The 24,289-nt window shown below is 37.2% G+C and overlaps 1 protein-coding gene across 1 annotated transcript; it reads left to right on the top strand.

Annotated features, from left to right (window-relative positions):
* The first annotated feature begins 19,252 nt into the window (after positions 1-19,252).
* Positions 19,253-21,778, top strand: LOC145029741 (uncharacterized). The gene is made up of 3 exons (XM_078978216.1): positions 19,253-20,570; positions 20,653-21,117; positions 21,252-21,778. Exons 1-3 carry the CDS (start codon positions 19,253-19,255, stop codon positions 21,776-21,778), a joined length of 2,310 nt encoding a protein of 769 aa, XP_078834342.1.
* Positions 21,779-24,289: the final 2,511 nt, after the last annotated feature.

Below are 24,289 nucleotides of genomic sequence, written 5' to 3' on the forward strand. Positions count from 1 at the left end.
ATCAAATAAACCTTATCGATCATCACTAGCACACGAGTTGAGGTTTACAACCTATCGTGAAGACATTATTTTGTTTCTGTGCCAATCTAATCAAGTTAATTATGCATGTGAGTCCTATGAGTTCTCATTTGAATGCGTAAAAGGCAAGGACCTTGATCAATGAAAGGTGCATTGATAAGAAAAAGGTAAGATGCTTAACTACTTGGAAGACGTGGTGGGCAGCTGTGCTACCATAAGGCAAGAAATCAAGATTAAAGGAAGTTCGATCCATATGAGTTTGAATTTGTCATAAACTTTGGTTTTAACAAATTCACATGGATAGGAACACATACACCGTTTAAATCTAAGTGTCATAAGATTTCCTCCTTCATGAAAATGATTGTGAGGAAATGCTTTCACTAAGAAAGATTTTAAAAGATAGTGATTGTAAAAATTGCATTCTCGAATTCAATCATGGTTATGTCATCCCTTTCCATAATTTGAATTGTGAGGTTTGGCAATTAGTCTTAATTGTTAAGACACACATATGAAATATCTAAGGCAAAAGTGTATAAGTTCAAGAAGCCTTGATAAAAGATTATCAAAGCACTAAGTATTAGAAACATGAACTTAAGAAATTCAATAAGTATTGTTTTTTTTTTTTTCTGAAAGTTAAGATGTTTATGAATACATGTCGAAGCTAGTGGGAGCATAAGTGTTATGTTTCATAATAATCATCATGATAGTGGGAGCATAAATGTTATGATTGTATGATTATTAAGGCAAGTATTGCATAGTTGGAAATATTAATTATAGAAAACAAGAGTCATAATTTGCAAAGTTGTAAGAGTTGAAAGGTTGTTTTGCTATAATTAAGGGAGAGAATATTATGCTTCATTTCAAATCTAAAGGATTAGGTTGAGAAATGTTGATAAATTTAGTCAAAGGTACATAGTGTGTTCTTAAAAATTCGATTATGATTACGGCATTCCTCTTCACAATTTGAATTTTGAGAACATAGAAAATAAAACATTGTGCGTCGTGTCCCATACGCTTCGAGTATAGGATCGATTGAAAATGCTTTAATGTTTGACCATTCTAAAATTTTCCAAATGTCTAGCGCATTTAGAGGGAAAAGGGACTAGAATTGGTTCTGACTAAAATAATTAAACAACTATCAAAGGACGATTCGAAGTTCGACGAGAATTGGTCGCTTGTGAGTAGTTGGAAGTATAGTATTGGAAATTATGGAAATGTTTCCATATTGGATGGACAATATCGACATCATTACGAATAGATAGGATTCTATTAAGAATGAGTTGTCATATGGAAAATATGGAAGCGTGTCCATATTGGGAAGTAAATACTTAAAATCTATGACTAGATTAGAAACCTTTATGCAAAAGGATGTTCAAAGGAATGTACTTTGAGTGAGAGACATCGTATCTAAGGAATTGTCTTGTAACAATCTCCGTTAGAGGACTTTGTAATATCATTGGCAATAGTCTTGGAGACTTTGGTGCAGTGACATTACAAAAGGATCGTTGCATAAAGTGTTAGAATCTAGTATATTCTATAAGTAACAAGAATTTGATATTCTTACACTTAAGAAAAATGGATTTGGAGTTGTGAAATGAGAATGATTGGAAATGTGTTCAATTTGTCTATTTCACAAAAGTAAGAACCATAGGTAAACATTGTGTGCATGCTAGGAGCATGGGACAAGTGTTGGAATTCAAGTAAGAAGTTGATTACCCGAAACGACAAATAATGAGTAATCGGTATGGTGATAAATAAAACGTGTTTTGTTTATACTCAAAGGTTTGAGGCCATATGGGATTAGTATTATTCTTGTGTTTCACCTTGCATGTTTTGACTTCCGGAATAATTGAGTTTATTAAGAATAATCGAATTATTCAAATGGGCCACAGTCGTTCATATGTTGGAAGTAGATATGAATGAAGACTGTCATGAATTGGTGTGTGAATTGTCTAGAAAAGTATTAGACATAAGCAAATGTTTGCTGCAACGTTCATGAGTGCTTATGAATATGATTTGAGCATTGGATTAAACCCACGCTCACTTGGATCACTATCTCGAGTGATTAGTGAGACGATAACATCTTATATTCTTGAAACCGAGATGTGTGAGTTGTATCTTGCTAATCGGTTGCACATTGATAATGTGTAAACGCACTAGTAACTTAGTGTTATAAAACATATTGTTGTGTGCGATTTGGTTAGTGAGTGCAAGCGAGCATTGTATCAAAGTTTATCCGTTCCTTTTATCCAAAGTAGGATAAAAGCGATATCTTTGGGCCCCTCGATGGTTTAGTGATGACATACGTAAATGCTCGGCCGGGCTAGGGCTAATTTGATTTGTTCAATTAGTCTGTCGTCATAAATCAGAAATCGAGAAGTAGTACAAAGAGAATGATTAGAAATCATATCTCAGACAATATCTAGAATGGAGGAATATATGATCCCTTATCTAAGGACACGCGTAACTGATATGATCAGAGTTGACAGCGGCTTTGGAAAGCTACGATTGCAGATCAGGATCTGAAGTCATACGCAGAATAGTTGTTAGACTTATCCAAGTGGGAGACTGTTGGATTAGTGTTTAAGTCCATAACTATTTTGGTATGTACTTGACCCGATGGTGCATGGTCCTTTTGGGTTGCCTTCACCAAAGCAACTTGATAGGATGAATTATGGAGAGTAAGGATTAAATATGATTTATTTATATATTATGGGAATAATATATTAAAGGAGAAATCATATTGTTTAATTAATATTAGTCAATAATTAATTGGTAATTAGTTTTGTGACTAAAAGAGATTAATTAAACTTAAGGGACTGGAATTGTAATTATAAGATAATTATAATTTGGGCCATGGATTGCCTTGTATCAAGGGTTGGACGAATTCTATGGGGAAGCCCATAAGGAAATCGTCCATGGGCTTAATTAAAGGAGTCTATGGGTTGCTTAGGGCTTAAGCATCCAAATTAGGGTTTCCTTGTTAGATAACCCTAATAGCCCAACTATATAAAGACCCCTTAAGGCTCAAAAACGTGGCTAAGCTTCTTGTAAGGGTTTACACACGTTTTTGGCAGCCTCCAACCTCTCTCCTCTTCATCCTCTTGCTTATGGTGTTTGTGAACCATTAGAGGAGTGACACTTGTGACTCTAAGCATTCCAAAGTCAATACAAGGGGAATTGGGATTGTTATTGCTACATAACAATCAAGGTAACACTATAAACTTATTCTCATGTTAATATGATTATATGTATGCTAGAATTAGGGTTTATAGTCTTGGATTCAAAGCGTGTACAATAGAGAAACCTAGATCCAAGCATTAGGGTTTGTATGAGCACATAGGATGTCTTATGACCAAAACCCATCAAAATGCTCCTATCAAAATTGATGATGCCTCTCCACTCCGGGGATGGTTGAAATGTAATCATACCTTGATTGGAGAACTCCATAGCTTCGATCACTTAGAAAAGGCCCTGTATTCTTTTAAGAATAATGATGGTTCCAATTGTGCCATAAAATACTTCGTAAGATTGAATATAGGAGTCCGGTTCATGAATGAAGCGAGCAGGAACGCTTGCATGAATGAATGGACATAATGGTTTAGTAAAGTGGATAGTGGTGACATAGCTTCAACCAATTTTGATAGAATTGCATGGATCAAGATTTTGTGTAACGCCCCATTCTTAAAGTATTTAATTATGAGTCCCAGTGATTTAAGAGAAAAGGGAGTGTAGGTCCCTTTATGGGAAATGGGTTTTTTCCGAGAAGGCTTCGGACTGGTGTATGTTGTTAGAAGCATAGGGCTTCTCGCCACCCTCGTGTGAATGTAAAGTCTATTAGGAGCGGGTTTAGAGTAGAAGAGTTGCGGTGTTTTGAAGATAATAATTGATTATAGTTCTTGATGGATAAGTGGAAAAGGTCACATGCATGCATGACATGCATGCTTGAAATTGGCTGGGTCCGCCCAACGTAGTGAGGGGAGTAATACGCGGGTGTTTGGGTGAGTACGCCCAACGTACTAGAGGTACGCCCGACGTACTCTCAGAAACCCCAAACCCTAATTTTAGGGCCAACCACTATATAAGGAACATGTTAGTTCATACCCTAGCCTCCATAAGCTCACCCTTAACCTCAGAAACCCTAGAAACCCGTATTCCTTACATTGTTGGGTGTGTTTGGTCTTGTAAAGCTCATTTAGGAAAAAGAGAAGCTAGAAGAAGAAAGGAGAATTTGTCAAAGAAGGAGAGGAACGATTGGAGCTTGTAGATCTGGAGAGATATCATCCTTTGGAGCTTATTTGAGGTATAAAGCTTCTTTCTCGCCAATTATTTTGCATTGATCTAAGTGTTGTGAAGTTTTAGCATCATTCTTGTCCCAAACATCCTCATCCTGATTCATGCTTTGTGTTGGCCGAGATTATCTGTCCTTTCAGACCTTAGTAGAGGTCTTGAGTGAGAAAAATGAGGTCCCAAGGGTTGTGGTTGTTCCATGTGTGAGATATATAGGTCTTAATGGATTAAGACCTTGGATTAAGAGCTTTATGGACATCCCAACTAATAAAGTTTGAGACTTTATGAATCTTAGGCATATTTTCCCTAGGGATCTGAAGTTTGGTCTTAAGAGCTTAAGCCATTAAGAGGTTATAAGGACTTAATGAATTGCAAAGTTACGCCCCGCGTAGCACTTGAGTACGCCCCGCGTAACGGGCCAGTGCCCCGATCCTCTTCTGTGATTCAACGTATACACCCCGCGTACCAAGGAGGGTACGCCCAATGTACTCCCCTAGATTGGACCTTAATGTTGGGCCTTAGAGTTTGGGCTGATTGTGGGTTGTTGGTTTATGGGCCATGACTAGAAATTTTGGATAGAGTATTTTGGGCCCAATTATTGTTATGGACCTTGGATCTAGGCACATTTGGTGAAGTGGTACCAATTTGGTAAATTGGGCCAATATTGGACTTTGTATAAGATTTGGACTTTGGCCTTGGACCGATAAGTGGATGTATGCTTGGCCTAATGTGTATTTGTGCTATGTTGGCTAGTTCGGGATTTGCAGTGAGTTCGTAATTCGAGAATCTGCTTCTTCAGTTTAGAGTATTGGAAATTGCGAGGTGAGTTATCCTCACTATATCAACAGGGTCTAAGGCACCAAGGCCGGTCCTTTATCGGATTGAGATCCGCGTATTTGTTGTTATGTTATTGCTTTGATATGTTTGCATCCTGGTAGCTAGGATGGTATATGTTAGAGATCTGGTTAAGATCGGTATCCTGATATGTAGGGCGATGATATGCTAGTGACCGGTTAGGTCGGTATCCTGGTTAGGATGATGATATGTTATGTGATCTGTTTGATCGCCTTGTTGACTGTGAACCATTATATGATTGTATGTTTATGTCCACATGGTTGTTTGGACTGGAGTTGGGTTGAGGCGGGTCCTGCTTTGTGTTGTAGGCCAAGATACCCAGGGCGGACCGGTTGTTCCGAAGGCCCAGCGAGCGGTCCGGATAGGCTGTAGGCCCCACGAGGGCGGACCAGACGTGCCGAGGCTCGGAGAGTGGACCAGGCCGACTGAAGGCCCGATGCGGGCGGACCACTCATATTGTAGACTCAGAGAGTAGACCAGGTGGGTTGAAGGCCCGGTGCAGGCGGACCAACCACACTGCAGACTCGAGGGACATGACTAGACTCGGAGGGTGGACCCGGTGGACTGAAGGCCCGATACGACGGACCAGTCACACAGTAGACCTGATATGAATGTTTTTTCTATGATCGGTTATGATATGACATATTATATGTGTTTGGTATATGTGGTTGGTATTTTGGGGGTATCTCACTAAGCTTTCGGGCTTACAGTTGTGGTTTAATGTTTTTTAGGTTCTTCAAGAGGCCGTGGCAAGGCGAAGGCGTGATCGTACCGCTCCTCGTGTGTATGTTTTATGACATGGTTATGAGAATACTCTGATAATAAATTTATTGTAAACCTTTTTGTAATAAAATTATTAAAATGGGTTGTTTTGAAAAGTTTAAATTTTGTTGAAATTTTTGGTCGTTACATTTCGGGACTCCCTCTGGAATGGTGGTCAGAAGAAAACTTCACAGTGATTGTGGAGTCATTGGGTAGGGTAATTGTCCCGTTTGTGGTTGACCCATCTGTTGTGAACCTATATGTTGGTAAAGTGGGGATTCTAACTGCAAATCCTTCACCTATATCCAGAGAATCATTTGTGGAAGTAATGGAAAATAATAAATATTAGAATTTTTGAAGTCGATTTTGATTGGGTCCCATTCAAATCCAAGATGGAGAATTTCTCATCATATGATGAAGACGACGGAGACACGGATGAAGACAATGATGAAGAATATATATCTGATACGGTCCCGATGGACGATAATGATGTGGGCCTAGAGGAAGGGGAGTTCAGAATCCCGGAGGTTGATATAGTCAAAGAATCCAGTATGAGGAGCTCGAAATAAGACCCTCCTCTAGATTCCCCGTCACCGAAGGTGATGTCGTCGCCGGTAGTCGATGCAACAAATGAAGACGATCAAGGAAATGGAAACGACATTCATGGGGATTGCCAAAAGTCAAGCATAGGCATGGAGGTGCATGGTATGTCACAGAGGGAAGTTGAAAGTTTAAATAATAATGAAAGATCAAATAATAAAGAGAGCAATAATGATGTGGTAAAATCTCGGATGGTTGTAATTCATCAAAAAATATTAGGAGCTGCTAAAAGATGATATAATGGGATTTGTAAAACACTTTGAAGAAGGGGGTAAAATCTCGGATGGTTGTAATTCATCATTTATTTCTCTTGCTGCAAAATCAAAAGATCCAATTCACTTATGTGACTTTAGACCTATAAGTCTGATTGGACCTTTGTATAAAATTATCACAAAGCTGTTATCCCTAAGACTAAAGCGAGTCATCGGGGGGGGGGGGGGGGGTTTATGGGAAGAACAATCGGCTTATGTTGAGGGGAGGAACATACTTGAAGGTCCGTTGATTGTAAACGAAGTATGTACTTGGGAAAAAGCAAAACGTAGGAGGATGCTCCTGTTTAAGGCAGATTTCAATAAAGCATTTGATTTGGTAAATTGGGCCTACTTAGACTCAGTTATGGAACAAATGAAATTTGGAACTAAATGGAGACTTTGGATTTGGGGATGTTTGGAATCAGTGAAAGCTTCTGTAATAATCAACGGGAGCCTAATAATCGAATTCCCTATGATGAAAGGGGTTCGACAAAGCGACCCACTCTCTCCCTTCCTCTTTATTATTGCGATGGAAGGGTTAAATATGGCAATGAAGACGGCGGTTGAAAAAGGGGTTTTTGAAGGGATAAGATTCTCTAACTCTAACATTTGCTAATCTCATCTGTTTTATGCAGATGATGCACTTTTCATTGGCGAATGGTCGAGGCGTAACATCGCTAATCTGGCTCGAATATTGAGGTGTTTCCGTATCGTATCCGGACTGAAGGTGAATTTTAACAAATCCAAGGTATTTGGTGTTGGTGCTCCGTATCTTGAAGTTTTGCATTGGTCAGCCCCTCTTGGATGTGAACCATCGTCTCTCCTATTCACTTATCTCGGTATCCCAGTGGGGGACAGTATGAATTTGAAAAAAGCATGGAGACCTATAATTGAAAAGTTCCAATCCAAGCTTTCTTCTTGGAAAGGGAAATTGCTTAGCTTTGGTGGGAGAGTAACTCTAGAAAAGGCGGTCTTGGGTTATCTGCCAAGTTATTTTATGTTTATCTTTAGGGTCCCGAAAGGTGTTATTGATACTCTCGAAAAAATAAGAAGATCTTTCATCTGCAGTAAGGAATACAACAAAAGAGGTATAAGTTGGGTTGGCTGGGACAAGATTATTGCACCAAAAACAGTGGGTGGTATCGGGTTAGGGTCGATATATTCCTTAAACATTTCTTTATTAGTAAAATGGTTGTGGCGACTAAAATCGGATAGTAGTGTATTGTGGGCTGAAGTCATTAGAGGTGTCCACAATTTAGATGGGAGACATTGGTCTTGCTTTGCTAGTAGTACCAGTAAAGGAGTATGAAAAAATATAACAAAAATCAGGCCTTTGATGATGAAAGTTAACATTGATCCTAAGGAGATTGTATCATGGAACTCGGATAGTAGATGTTGGGAATCGGAATTTATGATTGATAATAGATTCTCTGTGAGTTTGATAAGGGATTGCTTTGAAATGGCGGGACATATTGTATATGACAGACCTTTTGACTGGAACAAAATGATCCCATTCAAAATTCTATGTTTCATATGGAGAGCGAAACAGGGCAGAATCCCTTCTGCAGTTGAACTTAAATCCAGGGGGATTACTATCCCCTCTACTATGTGTATTTCATGTAAGCAAGAGGAGGAGACTAGTGATCATATGTTGATCACATGCCAATCGGTGAGGACCGTGATGAATAAAATCCTTAACTAGTGTGAAATCAGGTGTGATAACTTTAATCCAGTAAAAGACATGTTGCTATTTATTTCAAGATGGAGCAACTGCAAAAAAAGGAGAAGCCTGTTGAACGTAATTCTTTGTGAAGCTTTGTGGTACATATGGATCGATAGGAACAATAGGGTATTCAATAATTTTCCTGTTGCTCCGACAAATACAGTAGAAAGGGTGAAATCGTTATCTTTCATTTGGTGCAACAGAGGGCCATATAATAACATTGATTGGCGAATTTGGAACTTATGTCTGTTTCTATGTTTGTAATCTTCTTTCTTCCTTTTTTTTTCTCTTTGTAATTTAATGTCCGCATCATCTTGATGTAGGTGTTCTTTTTAATATATTTTCCGTTTTCCGAAAAAAAAAACAATCTAAAATGATAAGAATCGACATAATGATAAGAATTGACGTGGTTTATTAGCAGGGCTTTGAAGTTTTAATTAGTATTCCTCATTTTTTCAGCCACTTGAATCGATTAAGCCTCACTTGAATCGATCAAAAACCATGTATATTAAGGTGGTGTTTGGCTTAGCTTTTCATATGCCAAAAGTCCTTTTAGGAAAAGATCAAAGCTAAAAGATGTTTGACAAAAGCCTTTTAAAAGCAACTTTTGGATTTTGGATAGAAAAAAAATCAACTTTTTGAAAAAGTCAGAAAAACCTGACTTTTTGTAACTTTTTGGAAAAGGACTTTTGGCCTCTAAAAAGCTAAGCCAAACAACCCCCCTAAAACATCTTTATTTGTCTCTCTCTATATATACAAGAAACTACTTTCTCTTCTCTCCTTCAACTCTCCCCCTTTCTCTTAAATACTCTAAACCCTTAATTCCTTCATTCCTCTACTTACATACATAATCTAATGAAGATTTCTTATTTGTTTCAGGATTTATTGGAAAAAGGATGGTCTTTCTTGCTGTTGGGATACGACCATTTATTCATGGCGATTTAGGGGAAATAGGTATCGATTGGAAAAAAACTTGATCAAACCCTCCAATTTATACATGCTCTCTCTTTCTCTCTCTCTCTCTCTCTCTCATCTGAAGAATTACATTAGATAAAAATATATGGGCAAGGAATAGGTCGATACCCTTGACTTGATCCTCCATCGAGGTGCTTGATGTTGAATCTCAGCTATTGATTTATTTTGATCGACTTATTGAATTCTCTACTCTTATATTAGTGTAATTTGTTCTGATTTCTGAAATCTATGTAGTCAACGAACTCAATTTTTTGTAAAATCCCCACTTCTGATTTTTGATTATATAACAAAAATTGGTACTGTCATCCCATCAAACAGAGCTTACCTCTTCAGTTGTGGAGTATCAATTGGTATATATTAGAAACACTAATTCTATTTAAATTGATGTTTGTTCTTTATTTGGATAGGTTTTTTGGACTTTGTATATGAGAAAAATTCAGGTAAAGTTTCAGATCTGTAGGTAAGACTACAACTACAAGTTGTTTAAATTGATGTTATGTTTTGTTTTTGTGTAAATATTTTTTGTTTATTTATTCAAAGATTTTAGCTAAACAAATCTTAAATTACTGTTGTTAAAAGTAGGAGCCGAAGTTTGTGTATGTAAACAAAAAATTCTTAAAGTCCACCCAAGCTTATTGTAAAAAGTTTGATCCAATAGAAATCTTAATACCTCTAGTCTTGATGTTGTTTACCTAGGGACTGTCCATGAAGTCACAATGGATTATTGACCTTCTATTTTGATGTATGGTAAAAAGAATACATAAAATGCTTCACTTTGATGCTCAATCAGATTAATGGTCATAATTTTTTGTTCTTAGATCTCATTATGTGACTTTGATATAGATCTATTGGTCCATCTTATGATATGTTCATCGGTTTACATGAAGACTTTTGTGACAACCCGATATTTTCGAATCAGTGTAATGACCTAAAAAGTCAAGGATTTGTAATCTCTTTTAATGTAATGAAATTTGCATCAAAATTTTGAATATTCAAAAGTCTCTATTGGGTTACATAAAATGATAAACATTGTATCAAGGGGTTCAGAAATATAAAAACACTAAACACCGAGTTATAACGAAGAAGTTATGACAAATCTAAGAGTCACAGTAAAAACAGGCAATACTGATAAACGTAAACCGTGAAGTTTCAATACAATTATATTTAGCCTTAGGTATCTAAATGAAAGTTGTCGATATCATTAGACCGTACGCGCATATAAAAGAACGTCCAAATTTGATTTCGTCTGGGAAAGTTATGATTTTTCCAACTTCCGAAAACAGCAACAAACAACTAAAATACTTGAAATAGAGTTCGAGAGATTTTTAGCCGATACAACCTAAATGAGAATTGAAGATCTCAACAATAGTAGCACAACGGTATAAAAGTCTGACGAGAACGGATATCACATAGAGAAATTATGGATTTTTAATGGACTTTTCGTGTCTCGGCACGTTAAAAATAAATAAAAAGAAATAAAAAGAAAAAATAAAGTCAAAATTTGCCAACGGAGTCTAAACAAGAGTTGTAGAGCATAATCTCACCTACGCGTGGATATAAAGAATGTTACAAATTTTCGGCACAAAATTCGAGGCTGTCAGGCCCACCATGACGTGGTGAAGAAGCCACGACGCTGTATTGTGATTGATGGGTGTCAGGTGCGTCAGCAAACGTCTCGTCAACGGAAGAGGATAGAATCCCTCACCATGACGTGGTGCCCAAAATAGGGCTATAAATAGCAGCCGAAGGTGTTAGGTTCCATTACTCATTTCTTCTCTCTCTCTCTCTCGTGCCGAAGCTCTAGGTTTAAACCCTCGAAGCCATCCCGAAGCCCTGGTCTTCATATCCAAGTTCTGAAGGAAGGTTTTTCACTCCCGAGATTCTCGAGAATCCTGAGAAATTCAACTTTTCCTAGTCGAAGTTCTGCTCAGTTTTCATTTCACCTTTTTCTGTCTAGCAAGTGAGTTCATACCCCTACAACTACGTTTTCAAATACTTTATAAATGCTTTTATACACTTTCAAAGGGAGAATACAAGTAAACAGACGGCTACTCTCGTGTGGAAAACATTAAACTCTTATTACACTTATCTTTATATAACAAATCGTATGTGATTCATAAATATCATATGAAAACGTCGCATGAAAACCTATTCAATAGCATTTTTTCCTTTAAGAGTAAAAACATGTTGTTATACAAATATCAAACACTTTATTTATATGTTGGTGTACAAATGCTCAATAGTGTTATTACAAATGTTCTACTTACATACCAAGCTGGTACTGCACTAGGGTTTATCATACAACGAATCATACATTTGAGAGAAACTATAATAGGTATAGTTTACAAGATATTCAAGAGATTTTACATACTATAAGTACTATATCAAGGAAATACTTTCATATACAAGAACAAATTAACTTTTCATATGTAAATCTATTTGAAACTAAGTTTTGTGAGACGTTCAGCTTCACGTACTTTCGAGTATGTTGTTAAAGTCGTGTATTATATATGATAATCTCTTGTAGGGAGAACGTGATACTTGTGTATAGATCTATACATGATTGATAATCCCGCACCAAAACTGTTAGCTACAGTTTGACCGGAAGATCTGGGATGAAAAACATCATAACATTCCAACACTGAAGAACGTTGTTATAGGCAGTCAGGGTCAATAGTATGGTTATAAAACTCACATGGAGTATTAAAAACTATCACACCCCAAAACCATGAACGGTGGAATACGTTATGGGGTGGAGGACGTCATGTACAGTATGATAACAATTGCATAATAGTAAAAACAAGCTACAACAACCATTGCATTAATATAGTAATTGTAAATACAAACGTGTTCTGTACAGTTAATAGACACCAAAAGTATAACAAAAATAAAAGATGGGTCTTGTATATGCTCCAACTTCTCAAAAGTTGCACCAGTACCTATCTATCTTTGACTTGAGGATACAAGTTATTTTGAAAACGAGTATCAGCATAAAGCTAGTGAGTTCATAAGATTTTAGTGTCATTGCTTGTATAAAAGTGTTTACAAACATGTAATATAAAAGCTGAAATAAGTGTTGAGAGTAGTAGAAATCCTTAGAAAATCCTATATTTTCCATAACTGTATATTTGTAAGTTAAATCCTTTGAGTGTGTAAAAGTATTTTCATTGAAACTTTTAGTATTAAAAATAAGGTACTAAATTTCACACAAGTAACGTAAATGAGTAAAAGTATTGCTGGTTGACTGTAGTAGTGTTGCATTCTTCAATATATATTTATTAATTTGGGAAATTAGCTTAGACTTTAAGTCTTAGTGTGTTAATTTGGATATGGATGTGATTTCTCATGTAACCAAACTAAGTGATTATAGAGGGCCCGATGACCTTCCCGATCATCCGTAGTGTAGTGATGTAGTGCCACCCCTGGGCCTAGTCGGCTCGGACTGTAATTAACAGTCGGGATGTAATAGTGTCTGTCCTGTATAGATCTATACATGTAGTGTTGCTTTCCTTCCGGGAAGCCCTGGTTACATGGTATTTACGCAGTAGAGTGCCGTATAGAGGGATAGTGTGATATATTTTGGATAAGTGTATTCTCTTGTATTATAGTATAGTAACTTTAGTATAGTATAGAGAGTATTCTCTTAAGCGTGTCTTAACTCGTGATAGTAGTAATTATAGCAGGTATCATAGTGATAGAGGTAACGAGCAGTAGTATTAACTATACCTATTATAGTTAAATAGAGTGTGGAGTCGCATGCCTTTGATATACAAAGGTATTGAATAAGATGAGACTTTCATATCTAACACAATATATATGATATATAACTAAGAAATCACCAACAGTCGTACGAATAACAATATACCCTAAGACCACAATCAAACAAGAACATGAAATAAGGTGAGCTAGCGGTCCTAAGTCCTTCAACTCTTATTTATATAAATATATTGATGTCGACATAGTTTAAAATAAAAATAGTTTAAACACAATTTGAAAATAGTTTAACAAAAATTTAACTTAGAAAATGCGTTTGATAAATATCTGAAACAGTTTTATTGACAAATAGCTAAAAGTATAAAAAATCCTTTTTAGTTGTAAGTTATAAATCACATATGATTAGGAACTAGAACTTGTTGCATTTACTTTTATCCCCCCTAAAACATGTACGAACATTTAAAAAGGTTGATTAACGGGTATGAACTCACATGTAGCGAGTAGATCGAGTGGAAGTGTCGGATGAGCGTTTGGTGTCAAGTAAAGACTTGCACACACTCTACGACCCTAGTAACATACGAAGACATATGTTTACAAGTAATTAGTGATTAAGACACTAATTAAACACATATAAACATACTAATGTGACGAAAAGCTCTATGGGTAAGTGTTAGAAGGCTATTGGGTTGCAAGGAAGGAGTTTTAGGCCTCACTATGGAGTTTACTCTTCACATACTCACCTTAGGTGAGTTTACAGCTGAGGGACCACCCCCATGAGTTTACAGTTGTAAACTCATGGGAGGAGTGTATTTTTGTGTTTTCAAGTCTCTTGTGTGTCTAGGAAGGGTTCCAAGGAAAATTCCAATGCTTGAGGGGTGTTTAGGGTTCAAAAGGGACACTCCCGTGGATTTTGCGGTCCTAGGACCACTCCTTGGGAGTTTACAATCGTGAACCCCATGTTTTATGGCCGTGAACTCTTGGACACCCCTTATACTTCGTTTTTGAGGTCCTTAGCTTACTCCTACAAGTTTCTATTTGAAGGTCCAAGGCTAAATAGGGGGTTAAAGGCTCAATTTGCATAGTTTAAGGGAGTTTACGGCCTAACGATTTTCTTGGGCCGTAAACCCTATTTTAAGCCTCTAAACAAAAGATTTAATGTCTAAAACACTTCTAGGGTATGTTCTAAGTTAGCCTCTAAGCCTAAGGAAGAGATTTGGGGGCATTTTGGCACGCTTTTAGGGGTTTACGGCCCTAGAGTGTTCTTGGGCCATAAACTCCTTACTCTTGACCTTCTTGAATGATTTTCGAGCTATAATGACATGTAGAACAATCTAGGGTAAGAGTAGTTACAGTTTGGAAGTGGAAACTTGCGGATTTTGGAAGAATCGGGCCTTGAAGAGAGAGAGAGAGAGAGAGAGAGTAGAGAGAGAGACTAGAGTGGTAAAGTTCTAACTTGGTGACCACTCAACCCTTATATGGGGGTTGAGTTTTTGGCCAGGTGGAATTTTACTCGATACCGACGTTAAACGGGGCTTATGGTCGTACCTGATTAAATGGTCGTATTTTAACTTGTTTGCAACTAAAGCTTCTTAAAAGGGTATTTAGGGTGTTTCCCGCATTCCTAATATATTCCGATCCTTATGAATTCATAATAAAAGTTCAATTTTTTTTGATCCTAATGCTAATGGGAAAGTTTAATAAGAACGAGTTCTATTAACGGAAAAACGGGTTACAGTGACGGAATAATTTCAGGTTGTCATAAAAACACGTTGATTTACAGGGTTATCTAATGCTTTAGAGATTCTTTTACATACATAAATCTTCTATTATAGGCATGAAAAACACTATTGCATAATAAATTTTGGAACTTTTTAACTACCTTACACTTATGGAAAAATATTGGAAATTTTAGAAACAACATTCGAAACAGTCGAGTCTTAGTAGAAGACTACTTTTATACTAGTAGAAAATATGGGATTTTCTAGGAGTGTTTAAACATCTACAAAAAAATCATTTAAATATATACAAACATTAACATTAAATACTTATGAACTCACCAGCTTAAATACTGATTTACTCTTTCAAATCTACTTGTATTTCTCAGGGATTCAGTCATACAGGTAAACTTCAGCTTTTGGAGAAATGATGCTAAGGCGTCAGTTTTAAACTCATTTTGTCATCATATTGTAATATGTTTTTGAAACAAGTATCATCCAACAATGTAACTCTTAAATTATATATATGATGGTTGTGTTTTCTTTCTTTACTATGTGTTCAACTGTTACGATACTACATGAAGTCATCCACCCTCAAACGATTCTGTCGTTTTGGTTTGGGGGTGTGACAGATTGGTATTAGAGCGTTGTTTATAGTGAACTAAGTATATCGAACAACATAATATATACAAACTATAAATGGATAGGGACTAAAACTCTCTGACAAAACATTTTTACACCTAAACCGCATTTCATTTAGGTTAAGTTATTTGGGTCGTATAAGCACAAATACATGTATACAACGAGTCATTTTCATAGTTAGAACTATACAAGAAGTATTAAGACAAGTGGGACACTACGACTAGGTCTCGGAATATGTAATCTGATTTGGGACGAGTATAGCCTGATCAACTATATTTATCCGAAATCAAACTAATGTATGTTGAGGGATGGTCGTAGAGACCAAAAGTCAAAACTTACCAAAATTACACTGGTATCAAACATATAAACTTAAATACTATAGGAGTATTTGTAAATACAATAGTTTAACTTACGTGTCTAGATTTACATGTACTAATTTCTAGACAATTCTCATATCTCTATTCTCGCACAGACGCAATGGCTGGATTCCACCCACCACGGGATCCCTACTACCTGAATAAGGGCAATGGAGGATGGGTAGAGGAGGACCCCGAAGAGGATGAAGAACCTATAGATTTGGAGGAAGGGGATGAATCTGGGATAGAGTCAGAACCAGAAATAATCAACCCACCATTCGCTCAACCTCTTGTAGTTAGGAAAAACTTTCAGGAACCAACTCCTACCTACGGAAGTCACCTTCACCATTGGAGCCAACAACAATGGTTACGTCCTCCCTACGGTATGTGTCGGGACTTCTATGACGTCAGGGATGGAGGTTCAGCCGACTGAGAACTCCCAGTCATGGTGGAAAAACAAGCCAATCAGTCCAATCAATCCGGGGTTCAAGCTGACCGGATTCGTGAAGTCAACGTGGAGGTACATGTTCACACTTCCGACATCCGTCGACTCGACAGGGCACAGGATAATGCACAACTCCAAACCGACACATTCCAAGCACAACTGATTACAACCCTCTCTGAGATAAGGGACCAACAAGCCACCTTCAATAGGTGTCGTATGGAAGCAAAGCAATCAGACATGGAGTCAAGCTCCAAGCGCAACTTACGTCGCAAGTAGTACGTGCCGAATACCAAAAATTTCTTATAGAATAGGAACTCGGCTAAAAGTCTTACTTTTCTTTAACTTCTGTATCGGAGATCCTTAGAAGGGTCGAACTTTTCTTAACTTCAAATGTAACTCGACATGTGTTTAATATATATGAAGAAATTCCTTTGTGTGTAAATTCTTTGACTACCACTCAGATTCATAAGTTTATATATCACTATGCAAACTTTTATAATGAGTCAAGCTCTAAACCTTGGGTAGGTCAGATGAATTTATAAATTGATAAAAATAAAAAATTTATTTACACACAACTCCAAATCATTAAAAACTTATGTTCTTCATTCTATTTCCTTAGCAGCACAATGCCGCCCCGTAGATCTACTTGCCATGTCAACAACACAACACAACACCAACACCACCACCTCCATCAACGGATAATGACGCATTGATAGCTGCTATAACAGCTGCAGTAACAACAACAATGGCACATATGAGTAATAATGGGTCCGGAAGTGGAGTGAATGGCTCTATGAATGGCCAACACCAGGGTCGTTCAGGGGATTGCACATTCAAGGAATTCACCAATAGCAAGCCCATAACTTTAAACGGATTCAGAGTGATAATGGCTCTATCACAATGTATAGAGAAAACAGAAGCGGTTTTTGAGATCTGCGCATGTTTGGAAGTGAGCAAGGTAAAATTTGTTACTTGTACATTCTCCGAGAGAGCTCTGACGTGGTGGAATGGCCACATCAAGTCACTAACTCTGGTAGTGGCAAATTCTATGGGTTGGGATAATCTAAAGCAAATGTTAATGCAAGAGTACTGTCCAAGGGGCGAAGTAAAAAAGCTAGAGCAGGAACTTTGGGGCCTTACTATGGTAGGCTCGGACATCACAACCTATACTAATAGGTTTAGTGATTTGGAAATCCTTTGCCCAGACATGGTTGCTCTAGAGAGCAATAAGATCGAAAGATACATTTGGGGACTGTCACCCCAGATTCGAGGAAGTGTACTAGCTTCCAAACCAGTCACTTTCGATAGTGCCAAACAGTTGGCACAAGCCCTTGTTGACAATGGAATCTGTCAAGGCTTTGCAACTGCTGCCCTAGAGCAAACCATAGGAAACAACAACAACAACATGAGTACCACCAACAACAACAAGAAGAAGTTTTGGAACAAGAGGAAGAGTCAGTTTTCATAGAAACCTTCCAAAAAGTAACAAATAGTGGCAGTCCATGCCGCTACTACCCCCACTGCTACTCCTGTTACCTCTACACCAGCAAGGCAATACGTTGGGAACCTATCGAAGTACATCAAATGCAATTTCCATCACAACGGAAATTGTCGGGAGATGCACTGCAACAACTGAAACAGGAAAGGGTACACCGCTCGTTTCTGTAAGGCACCGGCACAACCAATCACCCACGTCCGTGGAGTCGGTGTGGGCAGTGGCGAGTCTACATGTATCTAAAGGGTGTCCTAGGACACCCCTTAGTTCAAAATTTTATTTACTAGATATAGCATAATTTTTCTGGGACACCTGTTGACAAAACAAATTGGACACCCTTGATAGTAACAAAGAAAAAAAATAAACGATATTTGTCAATCATAATCTATTTTCAATCTTTACAACTTTTAAAAAACTTAAGAGCAAAAAAATAGGGATTGATTAAGCAACAAAATATTTTACGAAAATATAATAACAGATATTCTTTCAAACCCAAAACTAATCTAATTTAAATGTAGAAAAATATAGAAATAGAAAAACAAAAAAAACCTAAAAAAAATTACGATTTTGTGGATTATCCGCTGTCAAAGTTCCTTCGTCTTTCTCAACTTTGGAGTGCCACCGACCGCCGACTTCTTTAGTGTTGCCGATAATCACGTTTTGGTCGCCTCTGTTCTTTAGTGGCCGCAAACTATCTTGAACAGTTCTTGGTGTCAAAGGTTTGGACTTCTGATCGTCTTTAAAATCATTATCTCCGGTTGCATCCATACGATCTCCGTCGCCGGCCAATTAACGAAAAGGACGGAATTGAAGAACCTGCAACCGTCGACTTCTTCTCAGCAATCCATTTACTTTTGGGTAAACCCTTTACTCTTTTATATCTCGTTTTATTTAGAATTGATATATGGTGTAGAAACTAGAAACAATAAAGTGGGTATAGGTCATTGTATATATGAGAAGTCATTGTCTATGCCTCTATGGAAAAGTTATAGTCTGTTCACCTGCTCTTGCTTTACCTGCTCTTGCTTTTGTTATTGTGTATGTCAGGAAAATTGTCTTTATTTGTTTAATAAAGAATTAGACTAATAGGCTAGGCATATCAAATTACTTTTACATATTTCATTTATATAGTTTGTTTTATTTATATAACTTTTACATATTTCATATGTAGTGGTTGTTTTGTTTAATTATTTATATGAGTAAATATTTATTTTATCATTTTAGGCATAATGTTGATGTTTTATAAAAAAGATGAAAGAAGGTCATTTACATAAGATATATTTATATAGCTTATTTCATTTCTATAACATGTTCTCTAATATATTTTCATTAGATCTATATATTTATTTGTAGCAGTTGTAATTATTATTTATTTAGATGAGTAATTATTTATTTTATCATTTTAGGCATAATGTTTAGGTATTATAAAAAAAAGGGTGAAACAAGCTCTTTATCTCATGATCATGGCAATTCACAACAAAACGATGAACATCAAACACCTTCTTCAAAATATATGAAAGTTGATTTAAACACACTTCCTGCGGATCCCGGAGAAAGGCCAAGCATGGAAATTTATCATGTAAATCAACGAGATGAGATTAGAAGATCCTACTTACAAAAAGGGCCTTATCAACCGCGAACTCATTCTTTCCAACAAAGAGAGATTGGAGGAAAACATCGTAGATTTGTTCCCTCTTGGTTTGATGATCACAAATACTGGCTAGAGTACAGTATTAAACTTGAAGCCGCATTTTGTTTATGTTGTTATCTATTTAAATCTGAGATTAAAAACCAAGGTGGTTCAGATCATTTTGTAAAAAATGGATTTAATACTTGGAACAAGAGAACGAGTCTAAATCATCACGAAGATGGAAGTCCACATAATATGGCAATCCAAAAGTGTCAAAATCTGATGAACCAAAGACAATCCATAGCTATTGCTTTTGATAAGCAAACTGATTTGATGAAGACCAACCAACGCATCAGATTAAATGCTTATATAGATTGTATTAGATTCTTACTGCGACAAGGGTTAGCTTTTCGGGGTCATGATGAAAGTGAAGACTCAACTAATAGAGGCAACTTTCTTGAACTTCTTCAGTTCTATGCTGATCGAAATGATAAAGTGGGTGGTGTTGTTTTAAAGAATGCTCCTAAAAATTCACAAATGACATGTAGTTCAATTCAAAGGGATATTGTACATGCTGCAGCAAAAGAAACTATTAAGACTATTGTGAAAGGTATTGGGGATGAATTCTTTGCCATTTTAGTAGACGAATCACGTGACGTGTCTTGTAAAGAGCAAATGGCATTGGTTTTGCGGTTTGTGAATAGCCAAGGGGTTATTGTGGAGAGCTTTATTGGCATAAAGCATGTCAGTGACACTTCAGCTTTGTCATTGAAGGCAATTATTTATTCATTTCTGACAGAATGTGGATTAAGTCCACATAGGATCCGAGGACAAGGTTATGATGGAGCTAGTAATATGAGTGGTGCATTTAATGGATTGAAGACACTTATTATGAAAGAAGTGAAATCTGCACATTTTATTCATTGTTTTGCTCACCAGTTACAATTAGCACTTGTATTTGTTGCAAAGAATCACCCTGACATCTATGACTTTTTTGATTTGACTTCTCGTTTGTTAAACATGATTGGTTCTTCTTATAAACGTCGAGACAAATTAAGAGAGAAACAAGCAACAAAAGTGGTGGAAGCATTGGCCACAGGTTTCTTTTATTTTATTTTCTTATAATTTTTTGGTGGTTTATATATATATTTTTGCTAATTTATTTTTTATGTTAATTTTAGGTGACATTCAAAGTGGTACAGGTTTGAATCAAGAAGTTGGTATCAAACGACCATGTGATACTCGTTGGAGTTCTCATTTTGGTTCACTCTTAAATATCAAGAAAACGTATTCTTCAATTTGTGAAGTACTTGAAGACATTAAAGTGGATAGTTATTGTCAAGATCATAGAGCAGAAGCACGTCGTCTCTTGAAGTCATTACAAACGTTTGATTTTATTTTTTGCTTACACTTGATGGTTGATATCTTAGGGGTCACAAATGATTTGAACATCACGTTGCAAAAAAAAGATCAAGATATTGTAAATGCAATGCATCAAGTGAGATCCTCTAAGACCAGACTTAAACAAATGCGAGATGAAGGATGGGAACCACTCTTAAATGATGTTACTTTGTTTTGCGAAAAATGTGATATTGAAATTTTGAATATGGAAGATCCATATTACAATGGAACAAGTCGTCGTAAAGGTTCATAGGTTAGCAACTATAAAGTTGATCTATTTCTTCAATTTTCTAAATTAATCATTAACCCGTTGTTCTATTTAATTTGCAGATTAACCACTTACATCACTATAAAATTGATGTATTTATTGGGGTCATAGATATGCAATCTCAAGAGCTCAACTATCGATTTAATGAAGTAAACACATCATTACTTGTTTCTATGGCTTCTTTTTGTCCAAGTAAGTCTTTTCAAGCATTTAATGTGGAAGAACTACTTCAGATGGCAACCTTTTATCCAAACGAGTTCCCAGAACATGACATTGGAACACTTAGAGCAAGTCTTCAAAATTATATTGTGGATGTACGTGGAGATGCAAGGTTTAATAACTTGAAGGGAATTGGAAACTTGGCAAAAATGATGGTTGAAACGAACAAACATACGATATATCCAATGGTGTATCTTCTACTAAAATTAGCATTGATATTGCCCGTTGCAACATCCACAGTGGAACGTGCTTTTTCTGCAATGAAGTTGATAAAGAACGATTTGCGTAATAAAATGGGTGATCAATTTATGAATGATTTTCTAGTTTCTTATATTGAGAAAGATGTGTTAGATGGTATTAGCAACGACATACTTATAGATTTTTTTAGGGATATGAAAACTCGTCGTGAACAATTGTAAGAAATTTATGATTTTTTTTAATTAGTTTGATATTTGGTATTCAAGTTAATAAATATTTTCCTAAGATGGTATTACCGACAAACCGACCCGATAACCATTTTTTTGACCCATTTATTTTATCATTTCATTTATGGGACACACGTTTGAATCCTAGATTCGCCACTGGGTGTGGGTCAGGTGTGTTATGGGTGTGGGGAGACTGAACACTACAAGAGGGGCTGACCTAAGGCAATGAATGCTGGAGGCATGGGAAGAGTGCTGGCAATAGGGAAGAACGAAGCAATAGTTGATCCCATAGTGGTTACGGGTACGTTTCTCCTCAATAACGCTTATGCATGCATAGTCTTTGATTATGATGCAGAGAGGAGTTTCGTGAGTCATAAATTCAAACACATACTAAAACAGAATCCGTAATCACTCAATAAGATATTACAGTAGAAATGGAAAACGGTAGAACAGATGTGCAAACGATATGTACATAGGCTGCACGGTAACTCTAAAAGAACATTCATTTTAACTCGATCTAATGTCGATCACTATAAAGAGATTTGATGTCATCATCGGTATGGATTGGTTAAGCCTACACCATGACAATATACTCTGTCAAGAAAGGGTTGCTCGCCTAAATCTGCCAAACGGTGAAACTCTTGTCATTTATGATGACAAACCCAGTACCAATTTACTATCATCTCTTGCGTCAAAGCCCAAAAATACCTGCGTAAGGAGTACCATGCCTTCTTAGCCCACGTAGTAGATAAGGAAAAAGAAGGGAAAGACCTCAAAGACATTCCAGAGATCTGTGATTTTCCCGATGTCTTCCCTGAAGATCTTCCAGGAGTCCCACCAGCACGACAAGTCGAGTTCAGAATCAATTTAATTCCTGGAGTTACCCCAGTAGCTAAGTTGCTGTATCATTTAGCACCAGCTGAGATGCAAGAATTATCTAGCCAATTAAACAAACTACTCAACAAAGGATTCATCAGACCGAGTTTCTCACCTTGGGGAGCACCAGTTCTGTTCCTAAATAACAAGGATGGATCTTTCCGCATGTGCATCAACTACCGGGAACTCAACAAGCTCACTATCAAGAACTGATATCTCTTACGACGCATTGACGACTTGTTCGACCAACTCCAAGGAGCGAGTTATTTCTCAAAGATCGATTTGAGATCCGGGTATCATCAGCTGCGAGTCTTGGGAATAGATGTTCCCAAAACAACCTTTCGAACTCGTTATGGTCACTACGAGTTTGTAGTGATACCCTTTGGATTAACAAATTCACCGGCTGTGTTCATGGACTTAATGAACTGAGTGTGTCGTTCATTCCTGAACAAATTTGTTATCGTGTTCATAGACGATATACTCATTTATTCAAAGAATAAAGAAGAACATGGTCAACACCTCCGACAAATCTTGGAAACTCTAAGAAAAGAAAAGCTATACGCAAAGTTCTCAAAGTGCGAATTTTGGATTCGGAAAGTAGATTTCCTGGGTCACGTGGTTAGCAAGGACGGGATAGATGTGGACCCTTCCAAAATCAAGGCAATCGAGAATTGGCCAGCCCCAAGTACCCCAACGGAAATCCGACAGTTCTTTGGCCTTGCTGGCTACTATCGAAGGTTTATTCAGGACTTCGCGAAGATTGCCAAACCACTTACCACCTTGACCCAAAAGGGTGTAATTTTTAATTGGGAAGAAAGACAAGATGCTACATTCCAAAAACTGAAGAAAACCCTATGCAACGCACTTATATTGTCCTTACCAGAAGGAACTGAAGACTTCGTGGTCTATTATGATGCATCTAATCAAGGTCTTGGATGTGTTCTAATGCAACGAGAAAAAGTCATCGCGTACGCCTCGAAACAACTCAAGACGCACAAGGTCAACTAGACTACACACGAACTAGAACTGGGAGCAGTCATTTTCGCCTTAAAGATTTGGAGACACTATCTCTATGGCACAAAATGCACAATCTTTACCGATCACAAAAGCCTTCAACACATCCTCAATCAAAAGGAACTCAACATGAGGCAAAGACGATGGGTTGAACTGTCAAATGACTACGAATGTAAAATTCGTTATCACCCAGGAAAAAGCGAATGTGGTAGCTGAAGCCCTTAGTTGAAAGGAATACTCGGGCCACCGAGTGAAATCCTTAACCATAACGATCCATTCCCACCTATCCACACAAATCAAGGAGGCTTAGTGGGAAGCCTTAAAGACAGAGAACGTGATGGGTGAGGCTCTAAGGGGAATGGATAAGAATCTTGAACTCAAGGGTGACGGAGTTCATTACTTCGTGGATCGGATCTGGACACTAAAGTTTGGTGGGTTCAGAGGAGTGGTCATGAATGAGGCTCATAAGACACGATACTCATTGCACCCAGGTTAAGACAAGATGTATCTGGACCTCAACAGATTGTATTTGTGGTCGAACATGAAAACAGAGATCGCTACCTATATAGGCAAGTATCTGACTTGTGCCAAAGTCAAGATAGAGTACCAAAGCCT

Source organism: Lactuca saligna, chromosome 2, assembly GCF_052625555.1.
Source record: "Lactuca saligna cultivar CGN05327 chromosome 2, ASM5262555v1, whole genome shotgun sequence".
NCBI lineage: Eukaryota > Viridiplantae > Streptophyta > Magnoliopsida > Asterales > Asteraceae > Lactuca > Lactuca saligna.